Genomic DNA, 19975 nt, shown 5'->3' on the forward strand with positions numbered 1-19975 from the left:
GAATTAATATGGGGCTGGCCTCAAGGATTATGAACAATTGTAAATTAGGTACTGAGGCCACACATCTCGAAGACTGGCCCCATTTCCCACATGGTGTGAATATAAGCAGTAGAGGTTAGTCTAACCAAAAAAAAAAAAAAAAAAAAAAAAAAGTAGCATAAATGCATCTGCATTACGTGAAAAGATGGGGAAATGCAAATTAGCAGAACTCCATTTGAGTTTATCAACAAAAGTGATTAATACCACGGGTCCAAGGGTATCAGATGAGAAGAAACAGATACATTTCCAGTCCTCCCATGTACATACTAGTCATTTAATTAATGGCTGTTGACGGAATGAAATTGGCAGGGGGCTGGATAAAAAAAAAAAAAACAGGTAGGATAAGACATCAGGAGGAGGGAAGTAGAGAAAAAGTCACATGGGGAAGGCAGAGGGAAGGAAAAGTGTCCCCCTTTTGCTCATTCTAACATCTGCAAACCTGCCACTCCTGACAACCCCTTCTAACTGGCCACCTTCTGGCGTTATTACTTAATAAGGGTCTCAGGTCACACATGGCCTAGGCAGGTACCACCACCCAACTCTTCCAAGGAGCTGAAAGCGTGTGTGCCCACTACTTGTGAGAAAGAGCCACAAATCAATGTCCAAAATGAAATACCTAAAACACAGGAGCCTGAGCGAGCTTGAAGAAACAAAAGACAGAATCTCTGCCTGCAGGGAAGTTTACAAACCCAAACAATTTGCTAGGAAATCACACCAGGAATCTAGATAACCACCCACCTCCCTACCCACAACCCTCCCTGTCCGTGAAGGCAGATTCTGCAAAGCCTTAGCTCTCTGAGGATAGGAACTTATTTATGTCAAGTGAGTCTTTAAAAAAAAAAAAAAAAAAATGCTGATGAGCCAAAAAGAAAATACAATGATGCTGAATATTTTGTTTTATCTATGCACCCTCTTCCCCCCGTGGTGTGGGGAAACAGTCAAGCAGGCCAATAATTTCAGGAACTTATTCTTATTCAAGGCTGCCATGCTAAGAAGAGAATTTAAACTAGGGATCCAAAGTCTAATTTCGGTTTCTCGACTAAATATAAAGTGACACTGGGTATATCTTTCTTACCAGCTGCTCTGAAAAAATCATTATCTTTGTCCTTGGGGAGAAAGTTTATAGTTTGGTACTTGATGCAGATTATAAGAATATTCCTCTTTTCTAATTAAATTTTAATATCTTCTAGGCAAAGGATAAGTCATGAAGAAAGGGCAGTCAATGGGGACAAGCAGTCTAAGTAACAGAAGCTAGAAAAAAGTTGTTGAGGCAGCTTTTTAATGGTAGCAGATAGCTCTGTCTTTATGATATCTTCTCATGGGGCTTCAGTGCTCAGCACCACAGCTCTGACGACAAGGAGACAAAAGCAAACTGCCTCTGACAGTCTTTCTACAAAGGGCTTCTACCTTAGTTCAAAGCTTCTCTCTCACTTGTCTGCTCTCCCTGAGTCCACTCGTGTCTCCTACAATCCTTCCTTCACAGTAGCCAGAGGGATTTTTTTTTTTAAGATTTTTTAATTTATTTGAGAGAGAGCATGAGAGGCGAGAAGGTCAGAGAGAGAAGCAGACTCTCCATAGATCTGGGAGCCTGATGCAGGACTCGATCCTGGGACTCCAGAATTGTGAAGAGCTGAAGGCAGTTACCTAACCAACTGAGCCACCCAGGCGCCCGCCCGAGAGATATTTTTAAACGGACCAGCTCATGCCACTCCCCTGATCACATCCTTCTGTGTCTTTACGCTGCTCTTAAAATACTATCCAAGCTCCTCGCCATGGTCCACATGACCCTCGAAGACCTCATAAGGTCCTGTGTGGTCCAGTCCCCTAGCGTCCCCAGTGTGCTCCCTTCTGCTCTTGAAGTACTCCAAGAACTTCCCCACCTCAGCCCTTCCACACTCGCTCTTTCCCAACATCTGAACACCGAGGGCCTAGCACAGCACCTGGCACACGGTAATCTCCCAATAATAGTTCTTGAGTGAGTGGATCAATGTTTCATTAGATTGGTTCCATGGGGAGGGTCTGGGGGGCTCAGATGGTTAAGCATCTGCCTTCAGCTCAGGTCATGATCTCCAGTGTCTGGGATCGAGCCCCTTGTCAGGCTCTCAGCACAGCAGGGAGTCTGCTTCTATCTCTCCCTCTGCCTCTCTCCCTGCTTGCAATCTCTCTCTCAGAGGAATAAATAAAATCTAAAAAAAAAAAAAAAAGAAGAAGAAGAAGAAGAAGAAGAAGAAGAAGAAGAAGAAAGAAGAATGGTTCCATGGGAGGATAAAGGTGCTCGCTTCGGCAGCACATATACTAAAAAACATGGGAGGATAAAGACTTGCATCTAGAATCCACTACCTTTCCAAGCAACATATCCTATGTCTGTATATATTTATGTGTGTATATACAGACACATACAGTATATATACAGAAAATCCTCTCCTGATAAATTTCTATTTCCGTTTGGTACTAGCTTTACCAAACTCATATGATGCTGGCATACAAGTCTGTCTCCCTCTCCGAATTCAATGCTCCTTGCAACCATGAATAACATCTTCCACATTTCAACGTTGTCAAGGACCACGGCACATGTAAGTTTGCAAAATGCACACACCCCTCCGAATCGCAGTAGTGAACAGAACTCGCATTTAAGGAGTTTGAATCCAGTTCAGGGTGTTAAAGCCTTGGCCACAGTCCACAACTCCCACAGAGAATGAGCATTTGCCTTGTCTTAAAGGTAAGGCAGTATCTGCCTAACCTTAGAAATGTCACCATCAGATGGCAAGTGTTGTCTGTTTCCCAGAGGGAAAGAGGAATAAGGACAGTATCCTATTGTTCTACAGCTGCCTAACAAAGTACACTAAGGCCCACTAGTAACAATCACAAACTTGAGCTGGCTCTGCTTTTTCAGGATCTTGTGTGTTCTCTAAGTCTCTGCACTGACCATGCGCAAGAAGGGTAAGTAATCTTAGCAGTGGCCCCTGCCTTTGAACAGTTCTGGCCAAAACCCAGAGCTGCCATCGGGACACAACATTAATAAAGTCATCCCAGTCACATCTGGGAAGACCAAGGCCTGTTATTTTTCAGCAAGGCAAGTTTACTTACTCCCACAGGAGAGAAACCAACATGGCCACCAGGGAGAGCCTGGGACAAAATGTACTTGACCAGCAACAGATAAACCAAAAGCCTGGAGTCTGAGAACAAGCTAAACGTTCCGCTCCTCTCGGCTCAAGTCACCGTACATCATCTTTCAGAAGAACAAAAGCAATGTAGCGGCGCCTGGGTGGCTCAGTTAAGCGTCTGCCTTTGGCTCTGGTCATGATCCCCGGGTCCTGGGATGGAGTCCCATGTTGGGCTCCCTGCTCAGCAGGGAGCCTGCTTCTCCCTCTCTCTCCCTCTGCAGCTATTGCTGTTTGTACTCTCTAATAAATAAACAATCCCCCCCCCAAAAAAGGGGGGGAAAGTAAAGGACCTGCCATACGCTGAAAGAGGGCTTGGAGAATGCAGGCAATTTTGTCAGCTGAGCAAGGCAGAGTGGTGCACACCAGCAACCTCGAAAATCTAAATTCGGTACTGCCACCGCTAAATCACCTGTAGGGGGGTGGATGGGGAGTCATTTCATTGTTCACTGCCTTCATTTCCCTACTTACGATGTTGAGAAATAGCAGTATACTGAATATGCTGACATTTTAATTACTGAATGCATATAAAATCTAATCTTAAACACACCAAAAAGAATTATTTTAATAATTAGGCAAAACAAAACTGAGAATAATATTGGTGACTCAGGAGTCAACTCCTATGGTCATCTCCTCAGAGAGATCATTCCTAAACTCATCAAACTAACGTTATCCCCACTTATTTTGTTTTTTGCCCTCCCAGCAGTTACTACTACCTGAAATTGTAATCTTCATTTGCAGGTTTTTCTTTTCTCTCCCTCTCTCAACCAAATGAAGAGCATCTTTGCCAATCTTACTGCTTTATCCTGCCTGGTTCAATAACTATTTGATTGAATTAATACCAAGGTTAAAAATAATTTGAGGGCGCCTGGGTGGCTCAGTGGGTTGAGCCGCTGCCTTCAGCTCAGGTCATGATCTCAGAGTCCTGGGATCGAGTCCCACATTGGGCTCTCTGCTCAGCAGGGAGCCTGCTTCCCTTCCTCTCTCTCTGCCTGCCTCTCTGCCTACTTGTGATCTCTCTCTGTCAAATAAATAAATAAAATCTTTAAAAATTTTTTTTAAATGATAATTTGAAAAAGACAAAATAATTTGAAAAAGTCTTTTGTTTAAAAGACTGGAAGACTAACATTGACCTCAAGCCTTATAATAAAACTACAATAATCAAGACCATGTGTATTGGCATATGGACAGATAAACGGATCAATGAAACAGCATGGATTCCAGAAACAGACCCACATATAAATGGACAACAAATTTTCTACAAAGATACAAATTCAAAAGAAAGAGTCTTTTCAACAAACAGTGCTAAAACTGGATATCTATATGCAAAATATATATATGTACGTGTGCACATACATACAAATCTTCACACCTCCCATATACAAAAATTAACTCAAAGTAGATCATAAACCTGTTAGAAACCTATTAGAAAACATTCGGGACCTTGGTTTAATTAAGCAAAGATTCCTTAGCACGATCCATTAAAAAAAAATTGAGGGGCACCTGGCTGGCTCAGCCAACAGAGCATGTGACTCTCAATCTCGGGCTGTAAGTTCAAGCCCCATGTGGGGTGTAGAGATTACTTAAAAATAAAGTCTTTTAAAATTAATTAGTTAATCAATTAATTTAATAAAATAAAAATTGATAAACTGGATTTCATCAAATTAAAAACCTCTGTTCTTTCTAAAGGGACTGTTAAAAAAAATATATGAAAAGACAATGGGGCTCAGTCAGTTAAGCATCCAACTCTTGGTTTCGGTTTAGGTCATGATCTCAAGGTTCTGGGATCCAGCCCTGCATCAGGCTCTGCACTCAGAGGGGAGTCTGAGGAATCTGCTTGAGGATTCTCTTCCTCTCCCACTCCCCCTCTCCCCACTCATGGGTGAATGGGTGTGTGTGTGTGTGTGTGTGTGTGTGTGTGAAATACATAAATAAATATTTTAAAAGGAGGGGGGCACCTGGGTGGTTGAGTTGGTTAAGCATCTGTTTGCCTTTGGCTCAGGTCATAACTTCAGGGTCCTGGGATGGAGTCCTGAGCCCTGTTCCCTGCTTAGAAAAGAATCTGCTTCTCCCTTACCCTCCACCTATGCCTGTGCACTCTCTCTCTCAAATAAATAAAATCTTAAAAAAAAAAAAAGATGAAAGACAAACCACAGACTAAGAGAAAATATTTGCAATCCTGATAAAGGACTTGTTTCCAGAATAAAGAATTCTTTTTTTTTTTAAGATTTTATTTATTTAGGGCGCCTGGGTGGCTCAGTTGGTTAAGCGACTGCCTTCGGCTCAGGTCATGATCCCGGAGTCCCAGGATCGAGTCCCACATCGGGCTCCCAGCTCCATGGGGAGTCTGCTTCTGACCTTCTCCCTCTGACCTTCTCCCCTCTCATGCTCTCTTTCTCTCACTCTCTCTCTCAAATAAATAAATAAATAAATAAAATATTTTTTAAAAAATAAAAATTTAAAAAAAAAAGATTTTATTTATTTATTTGACAGAAAGAGCAGAAGCATGGAGGGAGAGGGAGAAGCAGGCTCCCTGCTGGGCAGAGTCTGACAAGAGTTCAGATCCCAGGACCTTGAGATCATGACCTGAGCCAAAGATCCTTAACTGACTGAGCCACCTGGATGCCCCTGGAATAAAGAATTCTTGAATCTCAATTTTTAAAAAAATGTTTTTAATAAAAATGGGGGAAAATATTTGATCAAATAGACATGTCACAAAAGAAAATATACAGGTGGCAAATAAGCACATGAAAAGATAATCAACATCATTAGTCACCAAGGAAAATATGAATTAAAACTACAATGAGGGGGTGCCTGGGTGGCTCTGTCAGTTAAGCATCTGCCTTTGGCTCAGATCATGATCCCAGCGTCCTGGGATCAAGCCCCACATCAGGCTCCCTGCTCAAGGGGAGTCTGCTTCTCCCTCTCCTCCCCACTTGTGCTCTCTGTTGCCATCTCTCCCTTTTTGTCAAATAAATAAGTAAAATCTTTTAAAAAAAATAAAAAATGAAAACGACAATGAAGGGTGCCTGGGTGGCTCAGTCAGTTAAGTATCTGTCTTCAGCTCAGGTCATGATCTCAGGGTCTTTATATCTGGCCCTCTGCTCAGCAGGGAGTTTGCTTCTCCCTTGCCCCTGCCCCTGCCCCCATCACTCATACACATGAACACTTGCTCTCTCTCTCTCAAATAAATTTTAAAAATCTTTAAAAAAGAAAACTACAATGAGATACCATGACAGATCCACTAGAATGGCTAAAATTTAGAAATTGACCATACCAAGTGTTGTTAAAGGTGTGGAATAACTAGAACTCTTATATGCTACTAGTAGGAATATACTACTTTGGAAAAGTTTGGCAATTTCTGAAGAAGTTAAATATGCATTAACTAGATGAGCCAGTCACTCCCCCAAGAGGTATTTTGGTAAATACCTCTTGTGCACAAACATTCACAGCAGCTCTATTTGTGACAGCCAAACTCTAGAACATTCCAAATGTTTCCATCAACAGGTGGATGGATAAACAAATGGTAGTACACCCATACGATGGGATACTACCAAATAATAAAAAGAAATGAACTTTTTGATACATACTACAACATAATGAATCTCAACGTAACTATGCTGAGTATAAGACACCAGATATAAAATTCCATTTATATAAAATTCTAAGATTTGTAAACTAAGGTGTAGTGACAGAAAGCAGAAGAGTGGTCCCCTGACAAGCAAGGAAGGGATTTAAAAAGTCACAAGGAAACATCATATGGGATGATGGACATGTTCACTATCTTCACGATGATGATGGTTTCATGACTATGTGCATGTGTCCAAACATCAAATTGTATGCTTAAATATATGTAATCTAATGCGTGCCATTTATACCTCAATAAAGCTGGTTAAAGGGGTGCCTGGTGGGTGGCTCAGTGGGTTAAGCCTATGCCTTCAGCTCAGGTCATGATCTCAGGGTCCTGGACTGAGCCCCACATAGGGCTCTTTGCTTACTAGGAAGCCTGCTTCCCCCTCTCTCTCTGCCTGCCTCGCTGCCTACTTGTGATCTGTCAAATAAGTAAATAAAATCTTTAAAAAAAAAAAAGCTGGTTAAAAATAATAAAACAGACCTGCAATCTGAAAATATAATAAATAATTTCCAATTACATGTGTTATGTTCACAAGCTGATTTTTTAGGTGGAATGCATTTCTTTTCGATAACATAAGAGGGCCAGAGAAACAGAATGATCTTTGCCACTTACAGCTTTGGCCATAACCCCAACTTCTCCAATTCTACACTAACAAGCTGGACAATGTAGGGTCTATTACTACTCGGCCCCTTCCCCACTCCCAACCCCCAGTCTTTTTGTCTCCTAAAGAAGCAGATCCTTACTTGTCTGGAAGAGCAGACACAAGGAACAAAAGGTTCAATGACTATTTGACAGATTCAAGAATAGACAACTGTTTTATTTAAAAGCTCCCTAAAGAATTAGAACATTTGAGGCTATACACTGTTCTGATGAAATGCAGTTCTATATTACCCAGATCTGTAAGCACTTGGCCAGGAGACCTGTCCAAATCACTCACTCCCTAAGAGGTTTTGGTTTTGTTTTCTCTCCCTCTTTTCATTCCACAAATAAATAATTTGCAGGTGTATTTTGAGAAGACATTCCCAGGATTTTGAAAATAACCCCAACAGCTTGAAACAGTTTTTTAAATGTCTAAGACAGTGACCATGGCAAGCCAATAAAGGAAAAGACCAAACAATCGTATATAGAGTGGCAATACAAAATAACAGGATCATTTTCTGAAAACAATAGGTCACACTGCAGTTCAACAACAAAATAAGGCTTACAAATGATTAACAATAGTTATAAAATAATAATAGCAACATGGTGATTAAACAGTGGGGATTCTGGCTCCACCACTTATTGGTTCAGGGACTTCAGGCAAGCTGCCTAACTTCTGAAAATCAGTTTACTCATCTTTAGAACCAGGATAACAGAAGAAGAAGAATTCCTCTTCTCATAGGGTTATAGTGAGAATTAAATGTGTGTGACTTACAGTAAGAACTAAATAAACGTTAGCTATTAGAAGTATTATTACCTTGAACCTGCAAAGGATCTCATTAATTCACTAATCCTCCTTTGACTCTTAGGTGCAAAATCCTGTCATTTATTAGCGTGAAACTTCTGACACTCAGTTTCCACATCCGTAAAACGGGGGCGATTAATGTTACCTGACTTTCGAGGCTGTGGTTGAGGATTAGCTAATAAGAGATAGGGCTCCCTTCCCTCCCATCTCCCAAAGCGAAGACCGCGGAGGAAGGAAATACTTCTAATAGCAGCAGATACAGTCAGTTTTTCCATTTCTGACACGTGAGAGGTGGGGGGGAACGGAGGTGCAAAGAGCCACATAAAGGGGTCAAGTTCCCGAGTGAAGCCCCCAAACGCACGCGAGAGGCAGAGTGACCCAGAGCGGCTCGACTGTCGGGGGCCCGGCCCCGCGCAACTCCCTCCTCTCCCCTCCCGCGTCCCGAGCCGAGGAGCCTCCCCAAGTGAGCGGGGTTATTTCGGAATCACCATGAGGCAATTCTCATGAGGCAATGGGTCAGGAATGCGGCGCCGAGCCGGGCCGCTGGCGTCCGCGGTTCCCTGGGCGGCTCTACCTGCCCGCGTCCTGACGGGCATCCCCAGCGCTGCGGGAGCCGGAACTCGGGGAGGCAGGAAATGAATGGGGACCCGAGAGGTGGGGGCGCGGTGGCGCCGGGCCCCCGACCCCGGGAGAACGAGAAGTTCGGAGGAAGACTGCCCCCCGCGACCCTGAGCGGGAGTCCGAAGCCCGGCCGGGGCGCCCCCTCCCGGGCGGGGCTGATCGAACGCGGCGGGGGCCGGGCTGAGGCCCGGGCCGGGCCCTCGGGGCTCCTCACCTCCGCGATGTCATGTTCCTCCCGCCCTCCGGCTCCGCGACGGACCCGCTCCTTGCTCAGGCTCTGCTGGGCCCGGTCACATCGGGCTGGCCCGAGGGAGGCCCGCTCGGGACCGGACAGGGAGGCAGAGCCAGCCGGCCGCGCGCAGACCCCCCTCCAGGCCTGGGGATCCCGGAGACTGTGCAGCCGCCCCCCAAGCCCGGTTCGCTCCTCCTCCTCCCCCGCCTATCCCCACCGGCGCTGCCGTGACGTCACCCCGCGCGACGCCCGCCGCCACTTCCTGCTCCCACTCCGCCCGAGACTGAGCGGCGGCTGGTAATGGCAGTTCGTAGTCTCTGTGGAGCCGCCGCGACGCAGTTAGCAAAGCACTTGCACTCTCCTTTAGACCCGGGCTGCAAGGCGCGCGCGGCGCCCTCACTACTGACCGCATTCCCACGAGGCGATTGCATTCTCTCTCACCGTGTCAATTTTCATCCCTGTCCTGAGAGCCAAATCGAATTTCATTCATTTTATTCCATCTCCGCTCCACTTTTCAGCTGTGTAATCTTAGGAAAGTTCCTGAGCGTCAACTGTTGAGTCTCTGAGCTTCAGTGTTCTCCATTTCTTCATTTCTGTAAAGTGAACATGGTAATTGTATTCTTCTCATAAGATTATTATGGGGATTAAATATGCAAAATGCTTAGAACTCCCGGCCTGACCTATTTAATAAGTCCTTTGTGACTGTTATCTGGATTATCATGATAATTCAACATCTGTTGAATGTTTTCTTTCTGGTAGGCACTGTTTAAAACTATGGGGATACAAAAAAACAATGGGGATACGGTAGTGAACTGAAGACAAAAACCCTGAGTGTTTTAACTCAAGAAAATACTGTATTTCCGTCTTCCTTTCTTTTCCCCATACCCCTTTATATTACCACTTTTTAAAGATTTTTATTTATTTATTTATTTTAGAGAGAGAGAATACCAAGTAGACTCCTTGCTGAGCCCATCAAGGGGCTGGATCCCAGAACCATGAGATCATGGCCTGAACAGAAACCACGAGTTGGGCACTCCACCAAGAGTGGATGCTCTACTGACTGCCCTACCACCAGGTATCCCTTATCTTTTTTTTAAGATTTATTTATTTACTTGAGAGAGAGAGAGAGAGAAAGAGGCAGAAAAAGAGAGAGAGAGAGAATCTCAAGCTGACTCCATGCTGAGTGGTGGGCTCCACTGGAGAGTAAGTCTCCCAACCCTAGCCTAAGCCAAGAGTTGGAGCTTAAAACACTGCACCTTCCAGGCACCCCTATATTTCATCTTCAGTAGAGTAGTTAGGTAAGTCTTCACTGAGAATTACAATCTGTGTACAAATCTGATCCTAGAGTAGTCATTGGGAATGACTCTGGCAAATAGCATTTCAAGCATAGGGAGAGGCAAGTGCAAAAGCCCTGAAGCAGGAGGCTGCCTCCTGTTTTCCAGAAACTATGACAAGCTCTCTGACTGGAGCACAGAAGGCCATGGGAGGGGTGAAGGGAGACCAGTAGGAGATGAGGTGAGAACAGAATAGAGATGATCTGGGGTCCTATAGGCTATTTAAATGAATGGTAAAATGGAGGGCCATTGAAATATTTTTAGCGGGCGCCTGGGTGGCTCAGTGGGTTAGGCCGCTGCCTTCGGCTCAGGTCATGATCTCAGGGTCCTGGGATCGAGGCCCACATAGGGCTCTCTCTGCTCAGCAGGGAGCCTGCTTCCTCCTCTCTCTCTGCCTGCCTCTCTGCCTGCTTGTGATCTCTCTCTGTCAAATAAATAAATAAAATCTTTTAAAAAAAAAAAAAAGAAATATTTTTAGCAAAAAAGGAATATAATCTGTTTTAAAATTAAAAGTAATAAAGTAAGGGTACTCTGGGAGAATCAGATCAAGAGAACAAGTCTGAAAACAGACTAGTTCAGAATACTGTAATATTCCAGACTAGAGATGATGATGGCTCAGACCAGAATGAGAAGCTAGAGCCTTTACCTGATGAATGTCCTTGTGATTCATTAAAGGCCACAGATCTAGTAAGTGGCAGAGTCAGAATTCGAACCCACATCTATGTAGCTCCAGAATCTTTATTTTTATTTCCTCCCAATGCTCCCCACCTCATTCCTAAAAAGAGAACTCTAATACTCTGATATGAGGTGCTGACTTCCTAAGCCTTGGTGATACAAAAAACAACAACAACAACAAAAAAAAAAAAAAAACCTGACAAAACGTATCGTTAATATATGTCAGTTTAATTTAGATACTAGACCTTCAACAAGCAGTTGCCTACCCCGTTTCTTTCCAGACCCCCTAAAAGTCCTGGCCCTCTAGATGACTCAAACAACACTGACTGATGTTAGGCCCACAGACTTGCCCTTTCTAACCCATTCTCCACCAAATAAAAAGAGTAATCTAAAATGCAAAAGTAGTCACTCCCTGCATTGAATACTTCAATGGCTACTTATTGCTTTTAGGATGAAATCATAAAAAAAATTTAACAACTCAGTCCGGTCCCTCACTTACCTCACCAGCCCCTCTTCCCAGGACTTTGTGACTCAGCCATGCTGAATGACCTTCAGTTCCCCTCAATATATGAAGCTCTCTTACAGCTCAGTATCTTTACACAATCTACTCCCTCTCCCTGGAGGTTTCTTTCTCACCTCCTTCCTCATGAACTCTAATCTATGTCTCTGATCTCAGACTAGAAGTCATCTCCTCTGGGATAGGAAAACTTACCTGATTCTCCCAGAACAGGTTAGATGGTCCCCGAGTCACCTATCCTAGCTTAGAACCAAACACAGTCCACTATAAATCTAAGAAACAGTACTATGTGGGGGTTAAGTTCTTGATCTCCAAAGCTCAGCCTGCCTACTTGGCTATCCAGAGGCAAGTCACTTGACTTCTCTGTGTCTCAGTTTCCTTCTTTTGAAAAAATGGAGGGGTCCACATGTTACCACAGGTAGGTGGTGAAGCATGAAATATTTCCCCCTGGGGGCGCCTGGGTGGCTCAGTTCGTTCAGTGTCTACCTTCGGCTCAGGTCATGATCCCAGGGTCCACCTGCTTGTGCACTTGCTCTCTCTCTGTCTAAATAAAGAAAATCTTTTAAAAAGAGAGAGAGAGATTTGCTATTTATGAAGTGCTTAGCGCTGGCCACGTAAGTAGTTGCTAAATGCTGGTTATCGCTTGTCTCTTTTCCAAAGTAAACTGTGATCTCTTTGAATGCAGAAACCATTGCTTCCCCACTCTTTCCTATATTCTATACAGGCTGCAGCAAGAATGATCTTTTGAGAGTACAAATCTAATCATGTCATTCTCCTGTTCTATGAGGGAGTTCAAAACCTGTAGCATTAAATGAAAATCTTACATTAGCACATCAGGCCCTTCTAAATATGAACAATGCCTACCTGTTCAGCTTCATTTACTCCCACTCCCTCACATAATCTCAGAGTTTCCAAAGCCCTGTTGTTGTTTCTTGCATCCCTGTCTTCCTAAATTGAGTTCTTTCTGTCTGGAACACCCTTTAAACCCATCTCCAACTGGAAAACTAAGCAGCAGGCAAGATTCAACTCTAACTCAATCAGCCCCTCCAGGAAACATTCTCCGCACACACCCCTCAAACACTTCCTGAGAAGAAAATAGAGACACCCTGCCTATGCTTTAGGGGCTGCCTAGTCATCTCTCTAAAGCCCCTAACAGTTTAACATCGCTGTTGGTTGATTCTTCTGTCTCTTCCCCTAGATCATGGGTTCCTTTTAGAACAAAGTCATTGTCTTTTTTTTTTTATATTTTATTTATTTACTTGAGAGAGAGAGAGAGCATGAGAGGGAAGAAGGTCAGAGGGAGAAGCAGACTCCCCATGGAGCTGGGAGCTGGACGTGGGACTTGATCCCGGCACTCCAGGATCATAACCTAAGCCAAAGTCAGTCGCTTAACCAACCAAGCCTCCCAGGCGCCCCAAAGTCATTGTCTTCTTCTACTTTATTTTATATATTTTTTTTAAAACAGGCTCCATGCCCAGTGTGTGGCTTGAACTCAACGACCCTGAGATCAAGAGTCACATGATCCACTGACTGAGCCAGCAAGGCACCCCCTTCTTCATCTTTGTATGCCTAGAGTCTAGTACAGTGCCTGGTTTAGAACAGGCTTACGAAATGTTCATTTAGGGGAAAAAAAAAAGAGGTATTCATTGAGACATATTTTATTTTGATTTCTTTCTCAATCACAAAAGCAATACAATTTCCTTGCAACAAACTTTATAAAAACAGTAATTTTCCCTGCTTCTCATGTATGCATATTGCCAACTCAAACCCCCACTAGTGTTAATGGTCTGATATGTATTCTTTCACTTTTCTCTATACCTATACAAATACACACAGATATACCTCACACACACTCACATAAATAACATGTATAAAGATTTTGTCTACTTTTCCTTTTTTTAACTTAAATTCAACAAATTAATGTATTATTGGTTTCAGAAGTGGAGGTCAGTGATTCATCAGTCTTCTATAATACTCCTTGCTCATTATATCACATGCCCTCCTTAAAGACCATCACCCAATTATCCCATCACTCCACCACCACCCCATCCAGCAACCCTCAATTTGTTTCCTATGATTCAGAGTCTCTTATGGTTTTTCTCCCTCTCTGATTTAATCATGTTTTATTTTTCCCTCCCTTCCTCTATGATCTTCTGTTTTGTTTCTTAAATTCCATATATCAGTGAGATCATAGGATAATTGTCTTTCTCTGATTGACTTAATTCACTAGCACAATACCCTCTAGTTCCAAACACACACTTACAAACAGCAAGATTTCTTTTTTTTTTTTATGGCTGAGTAGTATTCATATATATATATCTCACATCTTACTAATCCATTCATCTGTCAATGGACATCTGGACTCTTCCCATAGTTTGACTATTATGGACATCACTGCTATAAACCTTGGGGTGCAGGTGCCACTTCAGATCACTACATTTGTATCCTTGGGGTAAATACCCAGTAGTGCAATTGCTAGGTCATAGGGTAGCTCTACTTTCGACTTTTTGAGGCACCTCCATACTGCTTTCCAGAGTGGCTACACCAGCTTGCATTTCCACCAACAGTGTAAGAGGGTTCCCCCTCTCCAGATCCTTGCCAACATCTGTCCTTTCCTGACTTCTTAATTTTAGCCTTTCTGACTGGTGTGAGGTGGTATCTCATTGTGGCTTTGATTTGTATTTCACTGATGCTGAGTGATGTGGAGCACTTTTTCATGGGTCTTTTGGCCATCTGGATGTCTTCTTTGGAGAAATGTCTGTTCCTGTCTTCTGCCCATTTCTCGATTGGATTATTTGTTCTTTGGGTGTTGAGTTGGAGAAGTTCTTCATAGATTTTTGGATCCTTGCCCTCTATCAGATATGTTATTTGCAAATATCTTCTCCCATCTAGTTGGTTGTCTTTTGGTTTTGTCAACTGTTTCCTTTGCTGTGCCAAAGCTTTCTATCTTGATGAGGTCCCAATACTTCATTTTTGCCTTTGTTTCCCTTGCCTTTGGAGATGTGTCTAGCAAGAATTTGCTGTGGCCAAAGTCACAGAAGTTGCTGTCTCTATTCTCCCCTAGGATTTTGATGGATTTCCATCTTACATTAAGGTCTTTCATCCATTTTGAGTCTATTTTTGTGTGTGGTGTAAGAAAATGGTCCAGTTTCCTTCTTCTGCATGTGGCTGTCCAATTTTCCCAACACCATTTGTTGAAGAGACTGTCTTTTTTCCATTGGACATTCTTCTCCTGCTTGGTCACAGATTAGTTGACCATAGAGTTCAAGGTCCATTTCTAGATTCTCTATTCTGTTCCATTGATCTGTGTGTCTGTTTTTGTGCCAGTACTATACTGTCTTGATGATGACAGCTTTGTAATAGAGCTTGAAGTCTGGAATTGTGATGCCACCAGCTTTGCTTTTCTTTTTCAACATTCCTTTGGTTACTCGGGGTCTTTTCTGGTTCTATACAAATTTCAGGATTATTTGTCCCAGCTCTGTGAAAAAAGTTGATGGATTTTGATAGGGATTGCATTAAACATGTGATCGCTTGAGGTAGCATAGACATTTCTAACAATATTTGTTCTTCCAATCCATGAGCATGGAATGTTTTTCCGTTTCTTTGTGTCTTCTCAATTTCTCTCATGACCTTTCTATAGTTATAGATCTGAGTACAGATCTTTTGCTTCTTTGGTTAGGTTTATTTCTAGGTTTCTTCCAATTTTGGGTGCCATTGTAAATGGGATCAATTTCTTAATATCTCTTTCTTCTGTCTCATGGTTATAGAAATGCAACTGATTTCTGTGCATTGATTTTATATCCTGCCACTTAGCTGAATTCCTGTATGAGTTTTATCAATTTTAGGGTGGAGTCTTTTGGGTTTTCCACATTGAGCATTGAGTCATCTGCAGAGAGTGAGAGTTTGACTTCTTCTTTATGGATTCAGGTGCCTTTTGTTTCTTTTTGTTGTCTGATTGTCTAGGCTAGGCCTTCTAGTACTATGTTGAACAGCAGTAGTGATAGTGGACATCACTGCTGTGTTCCTGACCTTAGGAGAAAAGCTCTCAGTTTTTCCCTATTGTGGATGATACTGGCTGTGGGCATTTTGTATATGGCTTTTATGATATTGAGTCCTCTATCCCTACACTGTGAAGAGTTTTAACCAAGGAAAGATGCTGTCATGTGCTTTGTCAAGTGCTTTTTCTGCATCTATTGAGAGGATCCTATATTTCTCGTCCTTTCTTTTATTTTGCTTAAAGATTTTATTTATTTAGGGCTGCTTGGGTGGCTTAGTCAGTTATGATCCCAGGTCATGATCCCAGGGTCCTGGGATTGAACCTCACATTAGGCTCCTTGCTCAGCAGTGAGCCTGTTTCTCCCTTTCCCACCCCTCCTACTTGTGTACTCTCTCTCACTGTGTGTCTCTCTCTCTCTGTCAAATAAATAAATAAAAAGATTTTATTTATTTATTTAGCAGAGAGATAGAGAGCACAAGTAGATAGAGTGGCAGTCAGAGTAAGAGGGAGAAGCAGGTTCTCTGCTAAACAGAGACCCGGATGCAGGGCTCGATCCCAGGACCCTGGGGTCATGACCTGAACCAAAAACACCCACTTAACCAACTGAGCCACCCAGGTGCTTCTTGTCCTTTCTTTTATTAATGTGTTGTAGATTGGTGGATGTTGAACCGTCCTTGCAGTCCAGGAGTAAATTCCACTTGGTCATAGTGAATAATCCTTTTAATGAACTATTGGATCCTAATGGCTTCTGTCTTGGTGAGAATGTTTATATCCATGTTCATCAGGGATCTTTGTCTGTAATTCTCTTTTTTGCTGGGGTCTTTGTCTGGTTTGGGGATCAAGGTAATGCTGACCTCGTAGAGAGAGTTTGGAAGTTTTCTTTCCATTACTATTTTTCGGAACAGCTTCATAACTATAGATACTAGTTCTTTAAATGTTTGGTAGAATTCCCCTGGGAAGCCATCTGGCCTTGGGCTCTTGTTTGTTGGAGATTTTTGATGACTGCTTCAATTTCCTTGCTGGCTATCAGTCTTTTCAGGTTTTCTATTTCTTCCTGTTTCAGGTTTGGTAGTTCATATGTCTCTAGGAATGCATCCATTTCTGCCAGATCACCTGATTTATTGGCAAACAATTGCTCATAATATGTTCTTGTATTGTTTGTATTTCTCTGGTGTTGGTTCTGATCTCTTCTCTTTCATTTATGATTTTATTTATTCAGGTCCTTTCTCTTTTCTTTTTGATAAGTCCTGCCAGGCATTTATCGATCTTATTAATCATCCAAAGAACCAGCTCCTAGTTTCATTGATCTGTTCTGTTGTTCTTTTGGTTTCTATTTCATTGATTTCTGCTCTAATCTTTATTAATTCTCTTCTCCTGCTGGGTTTAGGCTTTATTTGCTCTTTTTTCTCCAGCTCCTTTACATATAAATTTAAGTTGTGTATTTGAGACCTTTCTTGCTTCTTGAGAAAGGCTTGTATTGCTATATACTACCCTCTTAGGACCGCCTTTGCTACACCCCCAAAGGTTTTGAACAGTTATGTTTTTCATTTTCATTTGTTTCCATGAATTTTTCAATTCTTCTTTAATTCCCAGTTGGCCCATTCATTCTTTAGTAGGATGCTCTTTAACCTCCATGTATTTGAGTTCTTTCCAAATTTATTCTTGTGATTGAGTTCCAGTTTCAAAGCATTGTGCTCTGAAAATATGCAAGAGAATGATCCCAATTTTTCATACTGGTTGAGACCTGATTTGTGACCTAGTATGTGATCTGTTCTGAAGAATGTTCCATGAACACTCAAGAAGAATGTGTATTCTGGGGGCGCCTGGGTGGCTCAGTGGGTTAAGCCGCTGCCTTCGGCTCAGGTCATGATCTCAGGGTCCTGGGATCGAGTCCCACATTGGGCTCTCTGCTCAGCGGGGGTCCTGCTTCCCTTCCTCTCTCTCTGCCTGCTTCTCTGCCTACTTGTGCTCTCTGTCTGTCAAGTAAATAAATAAAATCTTTAAAAAAAAAAAAAGAATGTGTATTCTGTTGCTTTAAGATGGAGTTTTCTGAATACATCTGTGAAGTCCTTCCGGCTCAGTGTGTCATTCAAAGCCCTTGTTTCTTTGTTGATCTTCTGCTTAGAGGATCTGTCCATTGCAGTGGGAGGAGGGTGTTAAAGTCCCCCTACTATAATTGTATTATTATTCATGTGTTTCTTTAATTTTAGTATTAATTGGCTTATAAATTGGCTGCTCCCATGTTAGGGGCATAAATATTTACAATTGTTAGATCTTCTTGTTGGATAGACCCTTTAATTATGACATAGTGTCCTTCCTCATCTCTTATTACAATATTTGGTTTAAAATCTAACTTGTCTAATATAAAGATTGCCACCCCAGCTTTCCTTTGATGTCTATTAGCATGATGAATGTCTTTCCACCCCCTCACTTTCAATGTCTTCAGGTATAAAATGAATCTCTTGCAGATAGCATGTCAATGGGTCTTGCTTCTTTATCCAATCTGATACCATGTGTCTTTTGATTGGAACATTTAGCCCATTTATATTCAGAATAACTATTGAGAGTTATAAATTTAGTGTCATTGTATTACCTGTAAAGTCCCTGTTTCTGTATATTGTCTCTGTTCCTTTCTGGTCTATGTTACTTTTGGGTTCTCTCTTCACTTAAAGGATCCCTTTTAATATTTCTTGTGGGGCTGGTTTGGTGATCACAGATTCTTTTAGTTTCTGTTTGTCTTGGAAGCTTTTTTTCTCCTTCTGTTTTAAATGACATCCTAGCTGGATAAAGTATTCTTGGCTGCATACTGTTCTCATTTAGCACCATGAATATATCATGCCAGTCCTTTCTGGCCTATCAGGTCTCTGTGGATATGTCTGCTGCCAGACTAATGTTTCTAACCTTGTAGCTAATGGACCTCTTGTCCCGAGCTGCTTTCAGGATTTTCTCTTTTTTTTTTTTTTTAAAGATTTTATTTATTTATTTGACAGAGAGAGATTACAAGTAGGCAGAGAGGCAGGCAGAGAGAGAGAGAGGAGGAAGCAGGCTCCCTGCAGAGCAGAGAGCCCGATGTGGGACTCGATCCCAGGACCCTGAGATCATGACCTGAGCCGAAGGCAGCGGCTTAACCCACTGAGCCACCCAGGCGCCCCAGGATTTTCTCTTTATTGCTGAGATTTGCAAGTTTCAGGGTTACATGTTGGGGTGTTGACCTATTTTTATTGATTTTGAGGGGGCTTCTCTGTGCCTCCTGGAATTGAACGCTGGTTTCCTTCCCTGGATTAGGGAAGTTCTCCATTATAATTTGCTCCAATTTATCTTCTAACCCCTCTCTCCCCCTCTCTCTTTCCTCTTCTTCTGGGATCCCAATTATTCTAAAATTGTTTTGTTTTATGGTTTCACTTATCTCCCGAATTCTCTCCTCATGATCCCTTAGTTGTTTATTTCTCTTTTTCTCAGCTTCTTCATTCTCCGTCATTTGGTCTTCTATATCATTAATTCTTTCTTCTGCCTCATTTATCCTAGCAGTTAGGGGCTCCATTTTTTATTGCATCTCATTAATAGCCTTTTAAATTTTACTTGATAAGATTGTAATTAGATTTTAATATTTTATTTCATTTTAATTTTAATTAGATTTTAATCTTTAATGAGATTTTAATCTTTTATTTCTCCAGAAAGGGACTCTCTAGTGTCTTCTCTGCTTTTATCAAGCCCAGCTAATATCTTTATAATCGTTATTCTGAATTCTAGTTCCGACATCTTACTTATGACCATACTGACCTGGCAGTCAGTACTAACTCTTGTTCTCTTTTTTGTGGTGAGTTTTTCCATCTTGCCATATTTGCAGAAAGTGTACACTCTTCTGTTTATATAGTTGCAACAATTATTTTCTTAGATCTCTGGTTGAGTTCACAGGTGGTCAGAATGATGTGATAGCTATCTAGCTGAATTCCTGGGACCAAACAACATTAAGGTCTCCTCCTCCTTGACCATCCTGGACTCCTCCAGGATTTTTTTTTTCTATTCTGTTTTTTAAACAAGCTCATAATATGTGTCTGTATTTGTGGATTCATAATATGTATGAATCCATTGTTATAATAAAATAATTATATTAAGTTTGTGTATTTACATGCATATATAATCACAAGGACTGTATATGTTCGTGACTTAATTTTTTCTCTTAATATGTAGTAAATATCCCTAAACCAGCATTTTGTCCAGTGTAAATATAATGTGAGCCATATATGCAATATTAAATGTTATAGTATTTAGAGGCACCTGGGTGGCTCAGTGGGTTAAGCCTCTGCCTTCAGCTCAGGTC

The 19975-nt window shown here is 42.0% G+C and overlaps 1 protein-coding gene across 2 annotated transcripts in view; it reads right to left on the reverse strand.

The window, feature by feature from the left end:
• Positions 1 to 9304, reverse strand: part of PTPN11 (protein tyrosine phosphatase non-receptor type 11) — an 85698-nt gene extending 76394 nt beyond the window's left edge. Inside the window, exon 1 of one of the 2 annotated variants that reach the window (XM_044244237.1) lies at positions 9114 to 9304. In XM_044244237.1, the coding sequence (XP_044100172.1) occupies positions 9114 to 9127 (14 nt within the window). In that variant the 5' untranslated portion in view covers positions 9128 to 9304. The remainder of the gene's footprint in view (positions 1 to 9113) is intronic. The other variant, XM_044244238.1, reaches the window with a different exon arrangement.
• Positions 9305 to 19975: the final 10671 nt, after the last annotated feature.

The sequence above is a fragment of the Neovison vison genome, chromosome 3, assembly GCF_020171115.1.
Source record: "Neovison vison isolate M4711 chromosome 3, ASM_NN_V1, whole genome shotgun sequence".
Taxonomy (NCBI): domain Eukaryota; kingdom Metazoa; phylum Chordata; class Mammalia; order Carnivora; family Mustelidae; genus Neogale; species Neogale vison.